This window comes from Misgurnus anguillicaudatus, chromosome 9, assembly GCF_027580225.2.
Source record: "Misgurnus anguillicaudatus chromosome 9, ASM2758022v2, whole genome shotgun sequence".
NCBI lineage: Eukaryota > Metazoa > Chordata > Actinopteri > Cypriniformes > Cobitidae > Misgurnus > Misgurnus anguillicaudatus.
This window is the reverse complement of record NC_073345.2, coordinates 28,062,820-28,090,129: the sequence shown is the minus strand read 5'-3', so window position 1 is coordinate 28,090,129 and position 27,310 is coordinate 28,062,820. Positions and strand designations below refer to the sequence as shown.

Here is a 27,310-nt window from a genome sequence, read left to right as displayed (position 1 = left end):
TTAAATGCCTAAATGTTAATAATATTCTTACATTTTCTCGAAATTATTAGTTGCATTATGACTTAAAAATGTTTTTAATGTAAAACGTTAGATGACTAAACGAATATAAATAATGGGAACTCAACTTGCAGTAAATATAATATATACTTTTCACGTGTAATTATTTGTAACCCATATTTGCATTACTCGTTCGTCACTGCTATTATTGTGTCCGTGCCCGCGCGCTTATGAATGTGCTTGCGCGGGAGCGCGCCTGTCGGATCTGCATGGAGAGCAGCAGCATCGACGCGGTGACGGTCACGTGACAGAGTCTGCTGCTGGCTGAGTGAAGCGTGTTAGCAGGTAAAAAAAACAAATCTTTTTTTCTCAGACTAGCTGCTTTATATCGAGTGTTGTGTTATTATCTTTGAGGTTTCTTTATCTCTGGTGTGGCTTAATCCATCGCTGAATGGTTTTCGCGAATATGTTGTCTTTCGTATGGCTTTGTTTTGCCTCCTCAGTTTAGCACGTTCGGGTTTGGCTGTGCTGCGAGACCGTTTTCTTAAAAAATCTTGTTAACAGAGAACCCACGCATCAAACCGGTTAAAGGGGCCTTTTAGACGTCACATTTATATACAGATTGGTATTTAAATTCGGTACACGGTTGTGATGTTATTAGCAAGGACGCCGGGCGGTCGTGAGTTAGCAAGCTAAGCTACAACAATTGAAGAGAGGAATTGACATTAGAGACCATGGACAAAGGGGAGCTATGGCTGTGTTCCTACACTCTTCACAAACTCAGTTTTTTTTAATCCGTTTGGGCAAAGACCAATATGTCTGACTTTATCGATTTATCTACACATTTCTAACGGACAAATAAAGATTCACTGAAATCCTGCATCTGTTTATCGGGATATAAATGCCTTTTGTTTGAGGCATCATGTTTTGTTTAGTGTTATGATTATGAATCTGGCTTGATTTGTAGACAAAAGATTGTTTTTTAAAACTATAAACGGTAAAATAAATATATCATTATAATAATTCATTTTTAATGTTTTTAAATATGATCGATCTTCGCATACATTATGAAAGGGATAAGTGATGATTATGGTTTCAATGAGTATAGCTATCTGTCATATTTATCAATGCAGCATCTCTGTGTTTTATACATACTGTAGCTGTGAATTCAAGGACACGATGGGTGGTCTGCTGACCAAGGCTTTGTTTTGTTTATCCATTTTGTAAGGATCTCATTCCCCACATTAGACTCGCTTGTTTTGCTTATTGTCATCATTAACAGTTTGTGACCAGCAGTGCTTCATTTTGCCCCCCCCAAAAAAAAAATCTTTAGCATTTTGCAAAATTTATTTGGCAAATATTATCTGATGATTAATGTATGTAAGAATCCAGCTGCAGTGTTGTTGTCAGGCGTTTACTACACAGAAAGGGTTAAAACTGTGCACAATAGGATCCCTTTACTTAACTTCCAAGAAAAGCCCACTGTATTTCATATGCATGTGTTATGTGTGTTTCCTTGTATTCTATGCAAGCAGGGACTTGCTGATATTGGAGACCACAATTTGAGATCTATAGTGATGCATTGAATGTTGTTGTTTACTTCCAAGTGTATCATTTTCTAGTGTATCTCAGTTTAATTTTAAGTGGATGTCTGTTCTGGTGGAAAGTTAGTGAAAATAGTTTACTAACGTAAATTAAGCCCTGCTTTCTTTTTCATCATAAGGTCCAGTTTTTTTTTTTTTTGCATATCGTGACAGTAAACAGGGTTCCCACGGGTCCGTGAAATCCTTGAAAGTTTGTGAATCTGGGGGGAAAATTCAGTTTTTGAAAATATACATACATAGATACAGTTCATTGAAAGTTCTTGAATCTATTCTTGAAGTTTTCTGGAAAAAAATCCATATTATTCCCTGTGTAGTGTATAATATGTAGATAATATCATAAAAATTCTAGACTTTTTAAGCAAACGTGCTAAACTGTTCGCTTTAAATGCTTATTTCTTCCATATGCGAATGTTGATTCATACCAAAATGCTTTTTTGCATATTTGTGTTTGACACATGAAAACATTTCGGGTTACGTATGTAACTGTTATTCCCCGAGAAGGGAACGAGACGCTGCGTCTCCCTTGCTATACTTCCTTGCTGTAACACCGTCTTTGGCAATATTTCAGATAGTGATATACTTCCTGGCTCCCGCGTCACCCTGTCTTTGTCGTTAAGCCTCACCATTGGTTGAATTTTTGATATACACATTCAGATGCACTTACCCTTGGAGCTGTCCCCAAAGTGTCACCGCAGTGACGCAGCGCGAGTTCCTTCGAAAGGGAACTGTAACAATGTATCTTAAAACGTAACACGATGTAATCTTGCTCTTACTTGAAATGTGTCCCCAGATTTAGTCCTTGAATTTGAGGGTATTGGACCTGGAAAGTCCTTGAAAGGTCCTTCAATTTGAAGTTTACTAAGGTGTGGGAACCCTGATTTATTTATAACCTTTTTATTAAGTAAGTGTTGCAATAGGCTGCACGTGTCAAACACTGAAAAAAAAGATTCATTGAATTTAATAAATTTTTTAATAAAGGTAAGTGGTTGCAATCAATTTATTTAAGCTACATTTAAACAAAAGTTTTATATTTTATTTTACGTTACTAATCTTTTTTGTTTAAATGTAGCTTAAATAAATTGATTGCAACCACTTACCTTAAAAAAAATTATTAAATGTTTTTTGAGGAAAACATTGCAGGATTTTTCTCAGTTTAAGGGACTTTAATAGACACCAACAATTGATACTTGGCTCAACACTTAACAGTTTTTTTCAAAGGACTATAAACAATCCCAGGAGAGGCATGAGGGTCTTGTCTAACAAAACGATTGTCATTTTTGACAAGAAAAATAACAAATATACACTTTTGGGGCACAACTTCTCGTCGAGATCCGGTCGTGATGCGCCAGCGTGACCCCACGCAATACGTCATGACGTCAAGAGGTCACAGAAGACGAACGCGAAACTCCGCCCCAGTGTTTACAAGTGTGTTGAAAGAGGACCGTTCCTACGTTGTTGTATGTCAACTGATAATAATAAATGTCTTTGTGTCAGTTTATTGTTTACAATGGTCCGCAAATGTGCGTTTTATATATGTAACACGTGACCTCCCTACGTCACTACGCATTTGCGTTAGGTCGCGCTGGACCAGATCTAGACGAGAAGTTGTGCTTTAAAAGTGTATATTTTTAATTTTTCTTATCTAACAAAACGATTGTCATTTTTGACAAGACCCCTATGCCTCGTTTGGGATCGTTTATGGTCCTTTGAAACTCCGTTGAAGAGGGACTGTTGCGTGTTGAGTTGAGTGTTGATTGTTGGTGTCTATTGAAGTCCATTAAACTGAGAAAAATCCTGCAATGTTTTCCTCGGGGAACGTAGTTTCTTCTCGACTGAACAAGGAGGGACGTCGACATTTTGGATGACATGATGGTGAGTGAGTTGTCTGGATTTTTCTTTTAAGAAAGTGGAATATTCCTTTAATGATTAATAAAATGGAAGAGTAGTTTCTAGCCGAGCAATTTAGACAGGAAATTTATAACGTAAACATTGTTGTGGTGTAGTTCGATTTTTTTGATTATCAATACATACTTTTATTTGCTTTTCTATTGTATTTGTTTCATGAAGACAATAAAGGCTAGTTGTGAAATGTTAGTGGACAACCCATACGTTCTTGTAGCATGGTTTTCATTTCAGCAGGGTTTGGATAAGCTGTAGTGCTTTTTTTCCTGCAAGGGTTTCTGGCGGTCAAAGTATTGCTTAATCTTGTCCAACTGGGTTTGGAAGAAAGGAAATCTGATACGGCCCCTGTGTGTTTGCTTGACACTCAAAAATCCTAATGCGGGGCACTGAAAGGAATATCTGCAGCAAACTTCATCTAGATAGCTTGAATAAAAATCTTTTCAGGTATCCAGTTTGTCTGCAAATATTTGGACAGGAAACTAGGGCGTTGATGTATTAACCACCGCCTGTTTTTGGCCTTGTTGTTTTTCTTTACAGATTTTTCTGTTTTGTACATACATTGTTTTGTATATACTGTATATGATGACCTCGGTGGGCGTCGAGCGATCCCGGGGCACTCGGGACAAAGCGCTGCCCACTACCACACAAACCACACAACCACAGAAACAGCTTCAGGTGAGTAAAAAACAACAACTATGAATAGAAACAAGCAAAGTTTGGAATCGGATACCGTGCATGTATATTCTGCATAAAACAATGGATTATGTGGTATAATCGTCAAAATGTGCAATATGCAGCAGACAAATAAAAAATAATTTGCGGTCTGTTGTCACTTACTTCCATTTGCAGGCTACAGCCGAACAGATCCGACTAGCCCAGATGATCTATGACAAGAACGATGCGGATTTTGAGGATAAAGTCAAACAGGTGGGTTACATTCATGAATTGTTAATACACACAGGTTAAAACTTCTCTATAAATGTTATTGATGTTTATGTTTTTGCTTTTAGCTCATTGAAGTTACAGGGAAGAACCAGGATGATTGCATGGTTGCCCTGCATGACTGCAATGAGGATGTTAACAGAGCTATCAACTTTTTGCTTGAAGGGACCTCTGATGCGGTAAGATGGCTTGTGACTTTATCATCACATGTAACTGATGTTACATATGCACTTTTGGTTTAGTCTGCTTAATAGGCGATAAAATGTATGACTTATGGTTCTTGAAAAAAGGGGAACGAAAACTAAATTGATTTAAAATATTATAGCTCCTGTCAGCTGTTTTATGGCAGTAATGTAAAGAGTCATTTGTCTTTTAGGAAGTGTTTGTGTTTCATTGGGCATTTTAAAGACAGAAGTGTTTAATTCTTCTCTGTGTGTGCATTTTTGATCTAATGATAAATTTACCACAGTGCTTAAGGTCCCTCGCAGGATATTCTTTTCGTGATTGACATTGATCTCTTTTAGACGTATATGTCTATTGTCGTAGTGAAATTTGAGAGGCCTCTACTTATAGACAGATTTATTTAAGTGATTTCTGATAATACAACTCAAAAATAGAAAGTGGGTCACTTCAGCGGTGTAATCCTATGTCATAACAGATCTGTTATGATATCTTAACCACTGTTCCCAAATGCATGCTTTTAAATGCTTTTTCATCACCAATTAATATTTAACACTGGCTAGTAACCCTTTAAGCAGGTATGGTTCACTAAAGCTACAAGTGTAGTTCAGTTTTTACACACATGCATGTTTTGTCAGTATTCCCGCACTTAATGCACACCGCCTGATTTTTGTACTTCTGACGTGAAGGTCGCACATGCACGTAGAGGAAAACATAGTATGTAGCCCAGGAGATGCAATGTCTGTGTACACTTACAGGTCAAATATACCATGCTTTGCAAGGGTGTGCATTCGAATACGTTAGCATACATGTAAAAACAAACTATACTTTGGGCTTCAATGTATGCAGCATATTTGTGTGTAAAACCGTTTTTATGCCAAAATCATAAGTTTGCATACGTTTTTTTTATATTATTGCTTAGTTACTTTAAAGAGAGAGTTCACCTAACTTTTTTTACATGTGTGATATACACTCACCTAAAGGATTATTAGGAACACCTGTTCAATTTCTCATTAATGCAATGGTGTAATGGTGTGGAGGATGTTTTCCTGGCACACTTTAGGCCCCTTAGTGTCAATTGGGCATCATTTAAATGCCCCGGCCTAACTGAGCATTGTTTCTGACCATGTCCATCCCTTTATGACCACCATGTACCCATCCTCTGATGGCTACTTCCAAGCAGGATAATGCAGCATGTCACAAAGCTCGGATCTTTTGAAATTGGTTTCTTAATCATGACAATGAGTTCATTGTACTAAAATGGCCCCCACAATCACCTTATCTCAACCCAATAGAGGATCTTTGGGATGTGGTGGAACGGGAGCTTTGTGCCCTGGATGTGCATCCCACAAATCTCCATCAACTGCTAGAGCTATCCTATCAATATGGGCCAACATTTCTAAAGAATGCTTTCAGCACCTTGTTGAATCAATGCCACGTAGAATTAAGGCAGTTCTGAAGGCGAAAGGGGGTCAAACACAGTATTAGTATGGTGTTCCTAATAATCCTTTAGGTGAGTGTATTTTAAGATATGTCGGCACAAGTTGTTTTTATTTAAGACTGTCCAAGAAACCTCTGAAAGTGGCATTTCTCTATGAGACACCACTTGAAACGTATCCTGCATATTCTCTTTTATTCTATAACATTTGATGCAGTCATGATATTGCGATACATCGTATTTGGATTATGACATAGCGGAATATGTATTATATTGCGAGTTGTTCTGCTGTACAATTATTTTTGTTACACATTTAGTCACTTCTGACAACATTGTATCACACTAATTTTTTGATTGTCTGATGCGACCTCTTGGGAAACTGTTGGGAAAAAGAAAAGTCTCGTGAAGGATGGCACCTCCACGGAGAGTAAGGAGAACAAGGAGAACAGGGAGAAGAAAGGAGAGAGGGAAAGCAGCAAGGGTCGTGGAGGGGCGAGCCGTCGAGGCAGAGGGACCAGTCGCAACAGGCCAGGTGATGACCAGTGATTTAATGTGTTTTAGTTATTTCATTTATAAACAACTGATATATATTGAAGCAGGCCATGATATTTTGGTATTATGCAAACAAACAACAATGCCACTACTTTGTATTTGCGTTTGTTTTGTTGTATTTGGTAACGCATAACAATGTAATTATTAGAGTAGTAACAGTTAATTATGCATTATTACATGCAACTTACCCTAACCCCAACCCTATAGTAAGTACATGTGCTGGTCATATAATTAGAATATCATCAAAAAGTTGATTTGTTTCACTAATTCCATTCAAAAAGTGAAACTTCTATATTATATTCATTCATTACACGCAGACTGATGTATTTCAGGTGTTTATTCCTTTTAATTTTGATGATTATAACTGACAACTAAGAAAAATCCTAAATTCAGTATCTCAGAAAATTAGAATATTATTTAAGACCAATAAAAAGAAAGGATTTTTAGAAATCTTGGCCACCTGAAAAGTATGAACTTGAAAAGTATGAGCATGTACAGCACTCAATACTTAATTGGGGCTCCTTTTGCCTGAATTCAGTAGCAATGCTGCGTGGCATGGAGTCGATCAGTCTGTTGCACTGCTCAGGTGTAATGAGAGCCCAGGTTGCTCTGATAGTGGCGGATTCTGGCATATCGCATCTTCCTCTTCACAATATCTATGGGGTTAAAGTCAGGCAAGTTTGCTGGCCAATTAAGAACAGGGATACCATAGTCCAAACCAGGTACTGGTAGCTTTGGCACTGTGTGCATTTGCCAAGTCCTGTTCGAAAATAAAATCTGCATCTCCATAAAGTTGGTCAGCAGCAGGAAGCGTGAAGTTGACCTTGGACCTCAGAAAACACAGTGGACCAACACCAGCAGATGACATGGTACCTCAAACCATCACTGACTGTGGAAACTTTACACTGGACCTCAAGCAACATGGATTGTGTGCCTTTCCTCTCTTCCTCCAGACTCTGGGACCCTGATTTCCAAAGAAAAGACAAAATTTACTTTCATAGGAGAACATAACTTTGGACCACTCAGCAGCAGTCCAGAAGCAAGACGCTTCTGACGCTGTCTGTTGTTCAAGAGTGGCTTGACAAAAGGAATGCGACAGCTGAAACCCATGTCTTGCATACATCTGTGCGTAGTGGTTCTTGAAGCATTGATTCCAGCTGCAGGCCACTCTTTGTGACACATCTCCCCCACATTTTTGAATGGTTTTTGTTTCACAATCCTCTCTAGGGTGCAGTTATCCCTATTGCTTGTAGATTTTTTTCTACCACATCTTTTCCTTCCCTTCGCCTCTTTATTAATGTGCTTGGAGCTCTGTGGAGAGCGAGCTAGCCTCTTTTGCAATGGCCTTTTGTGTCTTGCCAGCTTGTGCAAGGTGTCAATGGTTGTATTTTGGACAAGTGTCAAGTCAGCAGTCTTTCCCATGATTGTGTACCCTACAGAACTAGACTAAGAGATCATTTAAAGCCATTTGCAGAGTTAATAAGCTGATTAGAGTGTTGCACCAGGTGTCTTCAATATTGAACCTTTTCACAATATTCAAATTTTCTGAGATACTCAATTTGGGATTTTCCTTAGTTGTCAGTTCATCAAAATTAAAAGAAATAAACATTTTGAAATATATCAGTCTGTGTGTAATGAATTAATATAATATACAAGTTGGACTTTTTGAATTGAATTTGTGAAATCAACTTTTTTGATGATATTCTAATTATATGACCAGCACCTGTACATGTTGTTAATCATTATTACTTAGTACTTAAATGTATAATTACACTGTTACAGTGATGGTGTTAAATAACATCTAACCTTGTATTTTTGTGGTACTTTTTATTTAATGTGGCCTGGTGCATCGGATGTGAGCATAGTAGTCGGTTTTTTTATTTGTTTTTGTGGATGGGATTTAAATCAGATTTTTTTTAAGCTGTTTGTTTTAATATTTCTGTGTATAGTGAGGACTGAGGAGAATGGTGTGGATCCTGGTCCTGTGGAGAGAGGAGCTGACCGCAGCCGCAGAGGAAGAGGGAGAGGTTAGCCCACGTGGGAAGAGAGAAAACATCCTCTCTTGTCTTTTTTTATTGAATTAGGCTTATTAGGAATGTGGGAAACTATATTTTGTTTAATTGACCAGTCAGTGGTTGTCACAAGCTATCTGAGATATTACTTCGTAGTGTTTTTAACTCTTTCTTCGCTATAAAAAAAAAGTTGCCAGCGCCTGCATTTTTTATGATTTTCACAAAAGTTTAATCTCTTCCAGAAGATTTTATTTTTTAAATATATAAGCATGTAATATATTAAATAAATGTATCACCTCTTAAATATGGCTAGGTCTCATTAAAAATAGCAAATGGACTTTTGTTAGAGTTCTAATTCAGAGCGATGATCAAAAGTTTTAACTTTTTCTGAAACATTGAATGCTTGAGTATTTTATAAATTGTGTAAGAACGCCACCTAGTGGATAAAAGCAGAAATATGGATTGCCGTAAAATCTCGTCCTTGGCAGGGAAGCAATTCCTCTTAATTGATGAGATAATGGCGAGTTTTATGGATGCTACGTGCAAATGTTTGGTGGGAAACAATATCTACACTGCAAAAAAAATGTGGAATATATACCCTACACTGCAAAAAATTATTTTCAAGAAAAAAATTATTGGTATTTTTGTCTTGTTTTCAGTAAAATATCTAAAAAATCTTAAATTAAGATGCTTTTTTTATATGCAAAACGACCCAAGAAAACAAGTTTTGTTTTTAGACTAAAAATATTAAATTTAAGTGATTTTGTGCATAGAACAAGCTAAAAATCTGCCAATGGGTTAAGCAAATTTTCTTGAATTTAGTGTTTAAGAAAAATGTTCAAGATTTTTTTGCTTACCCCATTGGCAATTTTTTTTGCTTGTTTTATGCACAAAATCACTTAAATTTGATATTTTTGGTCTAAAAACTAGACTTGTTTTCTTGGGTAGTTTTGCTCATCGGGAAGAAGCATCTTAATTTGGGAGTTTTTAGATGTTTTTACTGAGAACAAGACAAAGGTGCCAAGAAGGTTTTTTCTTGAAGATGATTTTTTGCAGTGTAGGGTATATATTCCACAAATTAATTGGCTAAATAATCATAATCTTGTATTGCACAAAATCCTCATGCTCATCATGAATAATTAAGATCACAGTTGGTGATTTGAAGTCTTACAGTATTGGTCATGAAGGCTGTGAATGTGTTACAAAGTAGTGCTGTGATGATTGTAGCTGCTGTGCTTTCGAGGGGATGAGTTCACCAAAATGGGTTTTGGCATGCTGATGACAGTCTCACAGTTATAGCCGCTATAAACTGTGTCAGCATGCTGAACCCCCCAAGGTCCAGTGTGCGACGAAACGTCTTCTCAAAGATATTAAATCTAAAGTATTTCTTGATATAACTATCTATCATGTTAAGTCTCCTATCTATCGTGTTATGTTTTTTCTTTGCTTTGTTTGTAGTGTCTGGAGGTAGAGGCAGAGGCCGGGCTCCTGGTGCAAGCAGGTTTACAGCACAGGGGATGGGGTGAGTGTCACACCACCCACACTGTTATAACCTAGAATCAAGTCTCATTAGCCACCCAAACGCTCTATATATATGTTTCTGTAGGACGTTTAACCCCGCAGACTACACTACAGACAGTGGGACGTCAAACTCGCATGCTGATGTCTGGGAGACCGGGGCCAATGAAGCTCCAGACGGGACAGGTGAGACAGTAAAAGGACATAAATCAGACATCTAATGCACGAATGATACTCTTTACCCACAACGCCTTGCCACACTCTCATCTCGCATATCGCTGTCTTTAACACTTTCTGTGTAGTGGCGTGGCAGAACCCTTTGGATGAGTGGGCTGCTGAAGACTGGAGTGAAGATGTGAGTGTGAGTCAGAGGCTATTATTACATCCTGTGGATTATCAAAGATATTTTATTCAATATCTTCTTTAAAAAGACTTTGGCATTCTGGGATATTTTATACAACGTGACCAATCAAGAGTATCTGTGTGCTATGTATAAGGTGACAAACATTAACTGGCCCCTTTTCTCTCCAAAGCTCTCCGAGACCAAAGTGTTTACTTCCTCTTGTGCACCTCCAACTGAGAACCACATCACACCTGGCCAAAGGTAAAAAAAAGTCAGAGCTTGTGTTCCTCTCTCATCCAAATTCAGAAGGAAATGTTTTTAAAGAATGATTAGTGTGAAAAAGCGTTTCCGAACTTATTTTCATGTGGAAAATAAGTTTGCATATGGAAAGTTTGTGTTCATGACTGTTTTGTGTTTCGTTGTAGTTTGGATCTGTCATCTCTGCTGCAGAAGCCTGTAGATCGAGAGGATGTAGGGGGTCTGAAGGCCTTGGGCTCCTCTCAGGGGCTCGGCCACAGTCTGGTCTTCACCAACTCCCACCATCAGCCTGCTCGAAATGGAGGCACATCTGCCAGCTCCAACAGCTACACACACGCAACCCTGGTGAGATTTTACAATCAGTGCTCTTAGGCATGCTGTAAACTGCAATATGATACACTATTGCTTCATCAACAAAACATTTTAATATTACTAATAATCAAGTTTTTGTTAAATATTTAGTAGTAAGTGTAGCTGTTGCAGTCCTGACATGGATTAGACTGGTCGTAGACTAAAATAAATGTAAGAGCTGTCCAAACTGAAAACATCTTGCACTGACATATCTTAAAATACATCAGTGCCTTTGTTTTGCCTTAAAATGCACGCCAGTAATGTTTTTAATAAGGCATGTTTTTTTAAAACTAGTTTTATTTTTTAATTAAACTAAGGCCTAGTCCTTGCTTAAGATGATCACTGCCTGGGAAACCATTTCATTTCACAGCAGCAGCAAACATGGCTTATTCAGAGTCATAAAAATAAGAAGTGATGAACTGAAAATGACTCCTTTTTGTCTTTTTCCAGTCCTCTGTTTTGGGTTCTGGATTTGGAGAGCTGGGTGGTCCGAAACTTGGGCAGACGGCTGGGCAGCAAATACTGGAACAGCTGAAGGGGCCTGGTCTAGGGCAGCTTACCTCTCAGCCCTCCAGCACAGGGACCAACTGCACGCCAGTAGGGGGGCTTGTGGGGACGGGGATATCTGTACCCTCCTCCTCCTCCTGGGACATCAAGGCTCCTGGAACACAGAGCTCTGCTTCTCTGACTTCCCAGTTCAGTCGTAAGTGTTATCGTTACTTTTCCTGCCCAGGAAGCACATACTTGTTCATGCTTGAAAATGCTGGTTTACCTAGTCCTGGCTTAATCTAAACCCTGTCCGGGAAACTGCCCCGTTACATAATTATGTGCAATGTGTGATAATTGATTATCATTATTGTTGAACATAAGCAGTACTTTTTTGTCTATTATCAAAGGAAAACACTGTTTTTCAACATTTTACTATGTTCTTACATCAACTTAGACAAATTAATACATACCCTTTTTTTTTTTAAATGCGTGCACTTAAGTATGGTGGCACAAAATAAAACGTAGCAATTTTTTAAGCGGATAAAAAATGAGAACTATATTGTATGGCGGAAGAGCACTTAGTTTGCATCACTTCGACTTCGGCGTGCAGTAACATTATCACTCCTGACTACTCCCCCTCTCGCTCAAACATTCGCCAATATTACTGCGGCTGAGGTCGAAGTGCTACAAACTAAGTGCTTTTCCGCCATACAATATAGTTCTCATTTTTTATCTGCTTAAAAAAATCCCCAAGTTTTATTTTGTCCCTCCATACCCGTCTTTAAATAGGGAAAACATGAAAGTGTTTGCCAGCTTCTAAATTCATCCCTGTTTGGATCCTAAGGGATGAATAAGGCTAGGCTAAATGCTAACACAATCATGATGCGCTGTACAAGATTAAGTGCACGCATTGAATAAGATGGGTATGTATTAATTCGTCTAAGTTGTGGTAAGAACATAGTAAAATATTGAAAAACGGTGGTGTTTCCCTTTAAGGTCTAACCTTGGTATCTTTAATATTGACACAGTAAGGTCATGTCAAAAAAGTTTCTAAATTATTGTACTTGTTCATGTCATTTAAAATTGTCTGTATTTGCTACAGGGGAGTTTCAGATGCAGCCAGAGCCATCATTGGTGCTAAGCCAACTGGCCCAGCGACAGCAGGGCTCTCTGACCCACACGGGGCCGCTGGCCCAGCAGCCCAGTCCTCCTGCCCCTTCTCCCGCACCGGGTCCACTGGAAGCTTTTTCTAAAGCACCGGAACCCTTGCAGCACCGTGACGGGCCGTCGATGGCCCCTTCGCAGGCAGCTGACTCTCAGGGCTGCAGCACACAACAGAGACAGATCAAGACCCAAAAACGACGGATACCTCCCACTTCCAAGGTAACTAGTTGAACGGAGACGGAATGAGGTCGTAAAGGTTTTGTGAATTACTGACATGTCATCCGACAGGCAACATTTACCTTATTTACTCAGTGTGACTTGTTCTAGATCTTAATAGGATATTCAAACAAGAAAAATGCTGGGTGGGACTTGACTTTAACCATTTGGAATTGATTGGAATGTAAAAAGTGGTCAGAACTGGAGCCAGATGATTGGAGGGGAGGGAATGACATAGAGGAGGGATTGGTGATGTCAGCCAAAGGGGAGAATGCGATCTTGAAAAGACTAAGTGTAAATGTTTTGTTTGTGTGTCTGCCCATATCCAGATCCCCTCCTCTGCGGTAGAGATGCCCGGCTCCACAGATATGTCCGGTTTAAATGTGCAGTTTGGTGCTTTGGACTTCGGTTCAGAATCTGCCCTGCCGGACTTCGGCCAGTCTGAGAACTGCAACAGTGAACCTATGAGGGAAGCTGCAGTGGTTTCACAGTCACAGAGCAGCCTTTATTCTAAGCCAATCAGGTCAGTCAATGAAAGAAACAAATATTTGATCTGATTACTGTTTAAACCATATGTATGAATGTATTGTTTTTATAAACTTCATCTTCTCCAATGCACCCCATGTTTTCTACTGGTTTTTCCCAGCACTTGTATTTCAAACCGATCTCTTTAGTTAAAACACACCGTTCTGCATGCTAACAAGTGTCACATCATCTGCCCTGCAGTGAAGCTTTGGCAAGCCCGGTTCCTTTGCTGCTGCCTCTGGCATCTTCTGACAGCATCTACCCTTCACCCTCGGTACCTCTTCCCAGCCTCGCCCCCTCCCACACCACCCCTAGCTCGGTAACGGCCCCTTCTTCCTCCTCATCCTCCTCTTCGTCTTCTGCTGCATCGTCGGCGGGCAACAGCTTTGACTGCGGCGTTGCTCCTCACTCGAGACTAACTTTCTCGCAGACCAAGGAGCCATCTGGACCTGTAACTGTGAGTACAAAGACTAACTCACATTAATGACATCATTAAAATTTCATTTGTTGAATGGTTTTTCTTCCCTGGAACACAAATTGAGATGTTTTCCTGAATGACCAGAGTGCTTCTCTTAAAGGGGACATATAATAAAAATCTGAATTTTTCCATGTTTAAGTGCTATAATTAGATCTCGACTGCTTCTATCAACCTAGAAAACATGAAAAAGATCAACCCAGTAACTTAGTTTTGGTAAACCATTCTCTGCAAGCATGTGCAAAAAATAGGTCATTGAAATTTGGCTCCCCTTGTGATGATAAAAGGGCATAACACCACCCCTTAATCTGCACTATCCAACCACGGCACTGCCAAATGATCATCTCATTTGTATTTAAAACGACACACCCAAAAAACACATTTTTGCTCACACCTACATAATGGCAATGTTATAATAAATTATCTATATGGTATTTGGACCTAAAAGTTCACATATGTACTCTGGGGACATCTTAAAAGAGTGTTGTGAAATGTCCCCTTTAATAAAGAAGAAGAATAACAATAATATAAATAAATGAGGTGCTTAGATTAATACAACACTTGTTTCTCTCTTTATTAGAACGGTTTTAATGGTGTGAGGACCTCTGCTGCTTTGGACAGTAAGTTAAACTCATATTTAATTTTTTTAAGGGTTTCAAAGGGACGTTCAAGATTTTAATGTTCAGTTTTTTTTAAATATGACTCAATCATCTCATTTTATTTAACACTCATATTTTCTCCTCCATCCTCCTTCCCTCTCAGCCACATCGAGTTCCTCCACTCCAAAACAAGAGTCCCCCTCTCTGGGCAACAGCACAAGTGTTGCCCCTACTGCCCCCTCTTCTCTGTTGCCCCCTTCTGTTACCCCACACAGCTCTGCTCTGCCCAGCTTGGCTTCTGAGCTTTCCTCTGCAAGCTTACCGCCCCTCAGCAGGTGAGCAGGAAGTAATAGTTTGGTTTTCAATTTTAAATTATGATTTTAAAAACTATTGTCATATTCACAATATTTAAGTGTAAATATTGTGAAGGAACCCTGCTCGCCCCACCTCATTCAGCATAATTAAGTTTGGCATCATTGTGAAAGTAAAGACGGCATGAAATGGCATTCCTAGCAACGTCGTTCAAATCACCCTAAAATTCACGTTGAAGCCCTGGCAACCACAAAGATCACACTTGCAACAGCTTAGCAACGTGTTAGCAGCATCCACTCAGAACACTTTGGCAACCTAATGGCAACCACACCCAATCTTACCTCAACCAAAAATCTTATTGGTTGGTATATATTTCCCAGCTGTCCAGCCTTATGCAAGCAAAAATGTCATTGAGAGGCAAAGGTTGAATTTTGGGATATTGATAAGGCAAATTATTTGAGTCCATTTTAGTAAATTTGCATATGTTTCATATCAAATGGACAGGGCTGATTATATCTATAACTCTCCCTCTCTTGTAGTCACGTGAGCTCTGGCCATTCCTCTGTGTCGGCACTGTGCGCCACTTCATCACTTACTGTAAGTTCTGTAGGACACGCATGCCCACACACGTTCTCATCATCAGCAGCATATATAATAATGTTTGTAACACCACCTCCGTCTGTACGTGTCCTCAGTACACCAGCGTGGATGGCGTAAACTCTCTTGCCCCCTCGTCGATGCCGTTTTCTGCTCCGCCGGCGTCTGTTCTGGCCGGAGGCAGCGTGAGCAGCTTGGCGAGCGGCGGCAACAGTCTGCACGGCTCTGGAGCTTTGGGTCACAGCACAAACGGTACCGCGCTCTCCGGTGTCAGGACCGCCCCGCTTCTGTCTTCCTCCAGCGGTAAGACAGCAGACTAGCACACACGCTAGGGTTGCCATGATACCATAATCTCTTTTTAAAAATATTAAAGGGATAGTTGACCTAAAAATTTAAATAATGTCATTACCCTCATGTCGTTCCAAACTCGTAAGACCTCCCTTCGGAACACAGTTTAAGATGTTTCATATTTTGTCAGAGAGCTTGTTGACCCTCCATTGAAAATTTATTAATACTAATGTCCAGAAATGTAATAAAAACATCATCAAAGTAGTCCATGTGACATCAGTGGGTCAGTTAGAATGTGTTGAAGCATCGAAAATACATTTCGGTCCAAAATAACAAAAATTACGACTTTATTCAGCTTTGTCTTCTCTTCTGCGTCTGTTGTGAAGCGCATGCGCGAGGCAAAAGTCACATGATTACATTTACGACACGGCTGACGTGTTATCTGGTGCGCCCCAGCTTTTTTTTGTGCGCCTGGGCTTCGTTTACAATCTGAGGGAGACGCATGCTGTAAGTTAAAAAAAAAAAAAACTTTGCAAACATGTCTAAGGATAACACGTCATCCACTTCACTGCAGTCACGCGCATGCACTTCACTACAGATGCGGAAGAGAAGACAATGCTAAATAAAGTCGTAATTTTTTGTTAGTTTTGGACCAAAATGTACTTCAACACATTCAAACTGACATACTGATGTCACATGGACTACTTCATGATGTTTTTATTACATTTCTGGACATGGACAGTATACTGTACAGAGATTTTCAATGAAGGGTCAACAAACTCTCAAACTACATCTAAAACATCTTAAACTGTGTTCCCGAAGATGAACGGAGATCTTATGAGTTTGGAACAACATGAGGGTGAGTCATTAATGACATTATTTTCATTTTTGGGTGAACTATCCATTTAAACCATCAAAATGGTTTTGCTATATATATATTTGAGTTATGTTAGATTTATTCTCTTGGAGTGTTGGTATTCTGTTGTTTTTAATCTTATGTTTTGGTGGTTTAACTTTAAATGGTTTTGTTTGTTTGTATTAGTGGTGATGTCATCAGTGTTACTGTGGCTGATGGTTGGTAGTTTTGATACAAATAAAACACAATCCTTATGTTTTAAACTCATAACTTATAAGGGGCCCAAGTCATATCTAGGGACCAGAAATACATAGACAGTTAGGGATGGGCTCTGAACTTTTTTGAAATAGACCACACCCAACATCCAAGCCTTTGTTTTAGTAAACCAAGACAAAACGTGGTAAAGCATTTTATACATGACATGATTTAAAACGCTTTTTTGTTTTGGTTTAAATGTTAAAAATGTTATATTCAACTTCTTTACGTTAGGCATTTAAAACTGTATGACAACCTGAGACACTTTTTTTTTACATTTAATAAGCCAAGCTTGTATCTGAGAACGTAATCAGACTTAACCTTGCTAAGTTTAGTAGAAAATCTGTAGATCTCTAACTCATCTCTCTATTTGTCTTTAGGTAAAGCTCCTCCTAATCTCTCTCAGGGGGTTCCTCCACTGCTGCCTAACCAGTACATCATGGGACCCGGAGGTCTGCTGCCCGCCTACCCCGTAAGATCCCTCATCCTCTTAATTCAAAACAGATCAGCTTTCACCCCTTTGGGAAGTTATGTAGCGTTTATGGAATTTCAGGGCGTGTGCACGTATGTGTTTTGGGTTGGATCCTTTTTATGGTACATTTCTTCTAAAGTAAAGTTATTTATATAAAGATTTTATTTGATGCATGTTATATATATTCTGGCCAACATTCCTTGATCTGTGCACTTTGGATGATTAAAAATGAAGAGTAAGTTCCAAAACGAGATAAAACTGGGGCTTTTTACACCTGGTCACAGTAAAAAGACCAGTTGTAAATACCCTTTGAAATGTTTTCGAGACTGATTTAAATTCGATCGCTCAAACCACTTCAGGAGGTGGTCTGGGATGCATTTCAGACGAAACTGGACAAGTATAAATACATCTGGTTGATGAAACAACACAGGTCAGCGCATAACTCCTCCCAAACGTAAACACGTCACCTGGAAGTTAGCCGGCAAAGAGGCAAACAAACAAAGACGACACGCTTATTGCTTTATGGAGCGACGACAGCGGGTTAAAAAGCTTTCTGGGACCAATAAAAGAGTCCAATGACAAACTCAAATGATATTAAACAAAGAAATAAAACTTTTTGAGAGAGTTTTGGGAATGCTTTTCCTCGTCATGGACCTGTATGTTAAATCATCACGCTGTTACTCTCCTGCTGCTCTGTACTGCACGCTTTAGCTCATGTTGAGCAATCAGACACGCGTTCCGATAATGTTCTGATAGTTCTGATAATGTACAATTCCCTGCCGAACACACAATACAACATACAGTAAGTGCTGCCTTTTGTTGCATAAACTTCATCTTAAGTTTTTTAAGGCGAATAAGGAATGGTCTATTTGCATTTTACGCAGGAGTAAAATATTGGATTCATATCCATTTTGCCAAGATGCATTTATGTGGCCAAATGTAAACGGAACGGTATAAACAAATGAAATAGCTATCCAATAAAAGAAAACACATTAATTGACCAGGTGTAAAAAGGACCTCTGTTTTCGATTTCTGTTTTAAGTCTTTTTATTTTGACAGAGTGATACACATCGCCTGGAATTAATTTAGTTGAATTGGCTCACACAAGACAATACAACATAACATACAAGAAAAACATAAAATGTTAAAATAAAACAAACCCTTCTATTTCTACCAATAAATAGTAATAACACAAATCAGACTAAGTACAAGTGTATTTAATGCGTTTAAGAACATAGCTGTGTCTGTATAAGTAAAGTAGATAGAGATTGTTATTGTGAGTTGAGGGTCCTCACAGCCTGTGGGTAAGTTTTTTTTTTTTTTTTTTTTTGATTATGCATTCCAATTAATATCAATCAAACTGCAGTTGGTTTATTTTAAATGTAAGCCTTCATAAATAAAAAAAATACAGCTACGTAGCACAATAAAAACATTATAACATGGTAATAAAAATGTTTTGACAAAAATTTTCTTGTTTTGGAACCAAACTCTTGAAATATAGATTTATAGTCTGTAGGATGCTAAGTTTTTGTTTGTTTTTCACAGCAAATTTATGGCTATGAAGACCTTCACATGCTCCAGTCCAGACTACCAATGGTGAGCCTGTGCCCTTCAAACACTGATCTGTTTCACAGAGCATCATGTTTTGTTGTTATACCACTATTTTCTCGTGCCCCATAAAAGCTCATCTAAACCCGGGTACACACCAAAATATTTTTTTAAGATTTTCAAAATGTGGCCACAAACATCAGGATGAAAATCCTAGATTTAACCGTTTTGCTCCTATAGTGTGTGGTGTGCCATGATGTGTCTAAGACAGCACACCACACACGCACAGATTTTCAACCAGAGTCTTGACTGTGAACACAGGAAATCTTGCAAAATCTCGCGAGATTTCAGAATAAGTATGGTGGACGATATGCAGGAAGAATTGTCAATGATAGTGTTTGGAATGATTTTCACTGAAAATTCAAGGGATTAAAAGAAAGGGTTTGGGTGAAGTCATGAAGACAGCGGGAACATGGTCTGTACAAGTTCATTTTGCATCAACTTTGTACTGCGCCATGACTGCTTCCGTCTTTCATCATCTCGCTTTCTGATTGGATATTGTTTCGTTTCACGTGATATCTCAAGAGCGTGCGCGCGTTTGTCCTTGGGGTTCCCCCACACATCAGGATTTCTGATCATAAATAATAAACATGTTTAATATTTACGATTTGCGATCAGGACGCTCTGGCGTTCTTCTGATCAGATTTGGACACTATTAACACACCTCACACCAAGGGAAAATCTGATAAGATAATCTGTAGAACCATCAAGATAATCGGGACATAGCTAGGATTGTCGGACGGGGAGAAATCGGCCCCAAATCAGCCCGATTATCTTTTGGTGTCTACCCCACTACCCAGCATAAACCGATTGCTTTGTAACAACGTATTGTGACTTTTCATTGAGTTGGTGCCAATATCTTAACTGTGGCCCTGGACAACAAAACCAGGTGTATTTGTAGCAATAACAAACAATGCATTGTTGGGTCATGTTCCATGAAGATATTTTGTAAATTTCCTACCGCAAATATATCAAAAATGTATTTATCATTAGTAATATGTGTTGCTAAAGATTTTTTTTTTTTTTGCACCCTTAGATTCCACATTTTCAAATATTGTCCTATCCTAACAAACCATCATACATCAATGTAAAGCTTTTAGATCTAATATCAGTTGTGTTAGCAAACACGGGTTATTGGTTTGATTTCCAGGGAGCATGTCTGTGTATATACTGATAAAATTTTATAGATTTAATGCACTGTGGCTCTGGATAAGTGTTTGCAAATGCCTAAATGTAAATTTAGTCACGTTTTATAAAGTGTATCAGACTGCTTATTTTGATATGTATTTTAATCTCCATATTCTGGCTGGTATATGGCCAAATAACAAATTTTTCGGATCTGTCTTTGATTCCCTGTAGGATTACTATGGAATTACATTCCCAGGGCCAACTGCTACGCTGTCTGGCAGAGACGGGAGCCTTGCCAGCAACCCTTACTCAGGTACTGCACAAGAAAAGTGAAAGTGTGACATGTTTATTTGCCACTAGTGACAAATGTGTACTTTTTTAATGATTTGATAACTTTGGTTTATACTGATAGAGGTGTGTTGGCAACAGGAGACTTAAAGGAAAAAGCAATATTTTACTATGTTCTTACCTCAACTTAGACAAATTAATACATGTCTATCTTTATTCAATGCGTGCACTTAATCTTTGTACAGCGCGTCGTGAATATGTTAGCATTTAGCCTAGCCCCATTCATTCCTTAGGATCCAAACGGATGAATTTAGAAACCAGCAAACACTTCCATGTTTTCCCTATTTAAAGACTGTTACATGACTAAGTATGGTGGCACAAAATAAAACATGGGCTCGAGGTCAAAGTGCTATAAACTAAGTGCTAAAAAATGGTAGTGTTTCCTTTAAAGGGATAGTTCGGCCAAAAATGATATTAAACCCATGATTTACCCCGTAACTTCACATTTAATTAACTGAAAGATCTAAAACATTTTCTAAAATAACTGAAAATGTATTTGTCTGAAAAACGATGAAGTTATGGGGTCCACGACCTTCAAGTCTAAAAAATGTGCATCCATTTTTCACAAAATAAATCCAAATGCTCCAGGATGATAAATAAAGGTCTTCTGAGGGTAATCCGTGCGGTGCTGTTGTAGAAATATCCATATTTAAAACCAATAAAATATATATAAACCAAAATAACTACCTTCCGCTAGCGCCGCCATCCTAGACTCCTCTGTATTCAGGAGAGAGTATTAGCGTAGTGTACGCACTTGTCTTAGTGACGTATGACAAATTCGGAGGGTGGGGGCACAGAGCAACAGCAGAGTAACCTCCGTACGCTGCGTAAGCTCTGATCTTGAGTGCGGATGCCACTGGGATGGCGGCATTACCGGATGCGAGTTGTTTTGGTTTATAAAGTTTTAAATGTGGAAATTTCTACAACGAAACTGTGCGGATTACCCTCGGAAGAACTTGTTTATCATTGTAGAGCCGTTTGGGTTTATTTTGTGAAGGATGGATGCACACTTTTTGGACTTGAAGGTCGTGGACCCTGTAACTTTACATTTGATTAACTGAAAGATCTAAAACATTTTCTAAAATAACTCAAAATGTCATCATCTTAAAAATGATGGACGTATGCATCTCGAATAGCTTCGGGGTGAGTAAGGCTACGTTTACATGGAAACGATCTGAAAAGAAACCGCAAAAGTGGCGTTGCGTTATCACTTTTTATTCTGCGTTTTTACAAGTGTTTTGAGGGGGAAATCTGCGTGCACATGGTGACGCAAAAGTGTGTGATATTCCATGTAGTATGCACTCCAGGCGGCTAGGTGGCAATGTGAAGCACTGGCACACAACAACACCAAGTCCGTGTGCCTGCGTACAACCTTCTTCCTGGTTCTCCCAGGTCTTGTCCAAAGCCATCTGGTTTGCCTCCGATGAATTGGCGCCTTCTCTGATCAGTAATACTAGCTGTGAATATTTCGTACAACTGCTGGAAAGACTTGTATATTTATCAGAGCTGCTATGGCAACTTGAAGGTCCGACGTATGGAAATAATCCGACATGTTTGTTGTTATTTTCCTGAACTGGCGCATGCCTGTGACGTAAATGCATACGCGACGAGAGCCACCGTGAGCAGAATTTTGCGTTTTTACTCTTTAGACGAGAACGCAACGGTAGATCGTTTTTAAGATTTCCACTCTGAAGGGTGGTTTCATTTTTTTGCGTTTTTAAGCTCCCAAAACGCCGTCGCCGCGTAAACGAAAGGCACATCCAATAAAAACGAGCGTTCACGTGTAAACAGGCCCTAAATCATGGGTTTAATATAATTTTTGGCCGAACTATCCCTTTAAAACAGAATGGTTTTATAAATGTTTAGTTTTATGATGGTTTGGTAAAAATACCAGTTCCCAGTCAACTTTGTTTTTTTCACTCAGGTGACGTCACAAAGTTTGGCAGAGGCGAATCCACCTCACCAGCGCCATCTACCAGCCTGTCTGTCGCTCACACCCCTCAGACGGCGCAGCCTCTACAGGCCCAGAGTCAAGGACAGAACCAGCCTCAGCCGCAGGGCCACCACAACACCCAGCAGACCTTCTTAAACCCAGCCCTGCCCCCCGGCTACAGCTACACAGGCCTCCCCTATTACCCCGGAGTGCACGGGGTACCCAGTGCGTTCCAGTACGGTCCCACTATGTTCGTGCCGCCGGCCTCTGCCAAGCAACACGGCATGGGGCTTAGCAACCCCACCACTGCATTCCAGCAGCCCAGCGGCTATGGCCAGCATGCCTTCAGCTCAGGTGTGTGCAGCAACACGTGCATACAACTTTTTTTTATATACAACTAATTGCAGGCTTGGCAAAGATGTGAATGGTTTTTACGGTAATAGCAGTTACGGTAATGGTTCATCATAATTATTGAGATAAATACAAGCACGGAGGGCGCCTTCATCAGGTGAGAGTTTAAAGTGAGCTGTTGTTTGTCTTAAGGATACGATGACCTCACACAAGGGCCAGCAGGAACTGAGTACAGTAAAGGCTACAGTAACTCCTCGCAGACACAGGCCAAATCTGCTGGCTCTGGCCCGGGGAAAGGTATGTGCATACATTTATGTGCATCTACACTATTTTTTGTTTATAAAGAAATTAAGATAATCGTTCAATTATATATATATATATATATATTTATATTTCTGTTTCAGTTGTCTCTGTGACATCTAGCAATTCCGGAGTGCCAGATATCAGTGGAACTGTTTACAATAAGACTCAGGTACTTAATATAACTGTAACTTGTTTCTTCAAAAATGTGTCACGCATCCATGATTCTTACCGGTTTATCTCCTGCAGTCGTTCGATAAGCAGGGTTTCCATGCTGGCACACCTCCTCCCTTCAATCTCCCCTCTGCTCTGGGCGGCACAGGACCTTTGACCCCCGGTGGTGCACCAGGTTACGCACCTGCTCCATTCCTTCATATTCTGCCGGCCCACCAGCAGCCACACTCACAGCTGCTCCATCATCACCTTACCCAGGATGGACAGGTCTCTTGCTTTTTCTGATAATATTTTCCTCCACCTCCTTAAAGGGACACTTAAAAAAAAAAAAAACTAATTTCCAAGCTCCCCTAGGGTTAAACATTTGATTTTTACCCTTTTGGAATTCATTCAGCTGATCTCTGGGTCTGGCGCTGCCATTTTTGGCATGGCTTAGCGTAGTCCATTGAATCTGGTTGGACCATTGGCGTTGCGCTCAAAAATAACCAGAGAGTTCAGATGTTTTTTCTATTTAAAACTCTTCTGTAGTTACATCGTGTACTAAGACTGACGTAAAATTAAAAGTTGTGATTTTCTAGGCCGATATGGTTAAGACTATACTCTTATTCTGGCGTAATAATCAAGGACTTTGCTGCTGTTACATGGCTGCAGCAGGCGCAGTGATATAACGCACTGCCCGAAAATAGTCCCCTGCCATTGAAAGTTACTAAGGGGACTATTTTCAGCTGCTGCGTAATATCATTGCGCCTCCTGCAAAGTCCTTGATTATTACGCCAAAATGAGAGTATAGTTTCTAGCCATATCAACCTACAAAATCACAACTTTTAATTTTCTGTCGGTCTTAGTACACGATGTAACTACAGAAGAGTCAAGTTTTAAATAGGAAAAATATCTGAACTCTTTGGTTATTTTTATGCTAATGGTCCAATCAGATTCAATGGATTATGCTAAGCTGTGCTGAAAGTGGTACCGCCAGACCCGGAGATGGGCTGAATATGTGCCAAAAAGGTTAAAGAAATGTTTTCAAAAAAAGTGGAGTGTCCCTTTAAGGGGATATTTCACCCAAAAATAAAAAAATGGTTTTATAATTTATTTTTATATTTACTTTTTTGTTTATTAAATAATTTATTTGCATGTCTCTGTAATCATCACTGTTTGTGTGCTTTTCTTCTTTTAGGGTGGGCCGAACCAGAGAAGCCAGTCAAGCACCATGCAGCAGAAGACCCAGGTCAACAAGTCCAACTATGGCAGCTCCCCCTACTGGGGCAACTGAGTGCAGTTCCCACAGCACGGGTGCTGTCCCGCACCCGAAAACATGCTGATCAGAGCAGAGGGACATCGTACACTACCATCATCATCATCTTCTTCCCACATTCTCATTTCCCCTTTTCAAAGTTTTGGCTGTTGTATGTAAAGTATATTTATGTATGTATTTATACAGTATATATGTATTGGTAGGATATGAAATGTGGTTTTTCTGCATTATTTTTTTTTGAAGGATGTTTTTTGTTTTTATTTCATTGCTATATGGCTATGAGGATATGATGATATAGAGAAGTAACGATTACACAACTGAAGAGTGAATATACTTGAAACAGAGTAAGCATCATGATTTAAATATGGGAGGGAGGTATTTGTATACATAACTCTAATAATGTATGTACATTATTGCTTGATCACTTGATGGTGAAGCCTTTTTTAAACTTTTGTATTTTTCCCCTCTCCCTCCCCCTTCACCTGTGAATTTCTTTCTAATGAGGGGGGATTTTAATTTCACTGCTTAATTTTGTTCCCTCTGCCCTTCATTTGTGACCCCACCACCACCGAATTGGCTATAAGGTAGCATTTTAGATCAGATTTCATTTTAACATTGGTTTTACCCTTGTTGTCAAAAATAAAACTGTCCGGTTAATTTGGTTTTGTCTGGTTCTTTTTTTACATCATCTGCTTTCATGAAATACATTTTATTTACCAAAACATGGGATATAAAAATAGACCGTTCTGCAGATTTTTATTATCAGTAAGGACGCCGAACGGGAAATTAAACTACATTGTTATTTTAGTAAACAATAAACTTTTTCCACTTGTGCGACGCTGCAAGAACCGACAAGTGGATGACGTCAACGTACTGCGAGAGCGATTTGAAAACGGACTGTGCCGTACGATTTATAGAAACGCTCTCGCGGTACTTTGACGTCACGATAATGTCAATTATCTACGTTATCAACGCGTTACCATTTATCCTTAATGTATCATTTAATCATTTAGCCAAACTTAAAATCCTTTTCAACTATAGGACAACAGATGTTCATTAAAAGTATAGTTCACCCAAAAATGAAAAATTTCTATTTTACTTGCCCTCATGTTAGTCTAAACCTACGAGTTCCTTATTCTGTTGAGCACAAAAGATATTTTTAAAATATCTTTTGTCTTAAAATATTTCTTTTTCTAACATTTAAACTTAGACCACATTTTTTATTAAAATTACTCTTTGACTATATGAGTACACATAAATGACAGCTTAATGATTTTTTTTTATTTTTTGTGTGCATGTACTTAAAGACTCCATAAGGAGAGTAATACCAGTGACGATTTTCATGAAAACTGCATTTTACAAAATTGCTGCTGCGAAGTATCAAACCAAATGTTGTCAATTATTGTATACTCACTAAATTAAGTAGTTAATCCACTTGTATTCTATTTTTTTCAATTCCCAAACAATGAAGGAGGTCATACCAGTGACTTAAACTAAAAGCTTCATATTAAATCATGAGATAAATGAAAAGATTTCTGATAACTGAAAAGAGACAGTGGAGTTATCATACCATATTTAAAAATAAGAGCTTTTTGGTTAAACGGTAACACCAGTGACAAAACTCCAGGTGACCACTACTTTCATTATATATTTTATAGCATTTTGTTTTTTAATCTAATTTACATCATTTATTTGATAGTTATGGACACATTAATGTATTTTAAATGAAAGAAAACACTTTTTGATCTCAAAATAAAGCATTTTCCCTCTGTACATGACTGTGGGGACGAGCACTTCTGTGGTGCTTGGAATTCTAATTAATTAAAATCAAATATTGCTACATTGATGGCTCAAGAAGGTGTAATTGTTCAAATAACATATTGTTTCATTTTAAAATATACATTTTTTTAAAAGTGTTTTTCAAGTCAGTGTAATATTTGTTTTAAGGCTAGGGACAGAAAAATTGACATTTCCGTAGAATGACCCACCTATTGATTTCCATAGTAGGAAAAACAAATACTATTAAAGTCAACATTGTAGTAACTATTTATCAAAAAAATCTTGCATTTAACAAAAGAAACTCGTACAGGTTCAGACTAACATGAGTGTGTAAATGAAATTTTTATTTTTGGATATAGCACAAAATTATTAAAACTATTGCTCTGAGGTGAAAAAGAAGTACACTTCCATAGTGCACTTAAAGGTGCAGCGTGTAAAATTTGAGAAGGATCTTTTGATAGCAATGCAATATAATCTACATAACTATATTATCAGTGGTGTATAAAGATCTTACAAAATGAACTGTATTGTTTTTATTACCCAAGAATGAGCCGTTTTATTCACATACACTGCGGGTCCCCTTACATGGAAGCTGCCATTTCTACAGTAGCCCTAAACAGACAAACTGCTCTACAGAGCGCGTTTGTCACTACGTTGTCTCAGATGATGACATGTTTATCCTGTGATGGCTACCGTAGTGTCTCTATGTGCTTCGCAAGGGAGCGGTGCAATTCACAACCTTACCACTAGATGATGCTAAAATCTACACAATGCACCTTTAAAGTGCTCTATTTTTGCGCACTAATTGTGTACTTAAAATCATCTTAATTTACTAAAAAAATATTTAGTAGCTACTTAAAAACATGTAAGTTACTTATCTGCGCTATTTTGAGACGCCACGATTATGAACTAAAATGTTCTAAAAATTAAAAAAAAATAAACGTATGTAGGTATCACTTGTAGTAAACTTAAACTCATCTTTGTGTAAAAGATGATTAGTGTAATACAAGATTTAATACATTAATAGAGTTAATAGCGCATTTTAGTTCATATTCATGGTGTATCAAGGTCTCAAACTAGCAAATAAAT

General features: G+C 38.7%; 1 protein-coding gene across 3 annotated transcripts; it reads left to right on the top strand.

Annotated features, from left to right (window-relative positions):
- The first annotated feature begins 186 nt into the window (after nucleotides 1-186).
- On the top strand, nucleotides 187-25,099 carry ubap2a (ubiquitin associated protein 2a). Of its 3 annotated transcripts, none has more exons than XM_055180369.2 (27): nucleotides 187-342; nucleotides 4,041-4,178; nucleotides 4,353-4,430; nucleotides 4,514-4,624; nucleotides 6,430-6,595; nucleotides 8,565-8,642; nucleotides 10,086-10,149; nucleotides 10,234-10,331; nucleotides 10,448-10,500; nucleotides 10,679-10,749; nucleotides 10,914-11,091; nucleotides 11,548-11,800; nucleotides 12,689-12,969; nucleotides 13,296-13,489; nucleotides 13,693-13,948; nucleotides 14,547-14,586; nucleotides 14,729-14,900; nucleotides 15,417-15,474; nucleotides 15,573-15,777; nucleotides 17,254-17,345; nucleotides 18,891-18,941; nucleotides 20,313-20,394; nucleotides 22,354-22,716; nucleotides 22,906-23,010; nucleotides 23,118-23,185; nucleotides 23,263-23,454; nucleotides 24,365-25,099. In XM_055180369.2, the coding sequence occupies exons 2-27, from the start codon at nucleotides 4,083-4,085 to the stop codon at nucleotides 24,458-24,460; spliced, it is 3,501 nt and encodes a 1,166-aa protein (XP_055036344.1). In that variant the 5' UTR covers nucleotides 187-342; nucleotides 4,041-4,082; the 3' UTR covers nucleotides 24,461-25,099. The 3 variants fall into 3 exon arrangements, with proteins under 3 accessions (XP_055036344.1, XP_055036342.1, XP_055036343.1); XM_055180367.2 differs by having other exon boundaries at nucleotides 10,448-10,506; XM_055180368.2 differs by lacking the exon at nucleotides 187-342 and adding an exon at nucleotides 3,801-3,947 and having other exon boundaries at nucleotides 10,448-10,506.
- The last annotated feature ends 2,211 nt before the right edge of the window (nucleotides 25,100-27,310 follow it).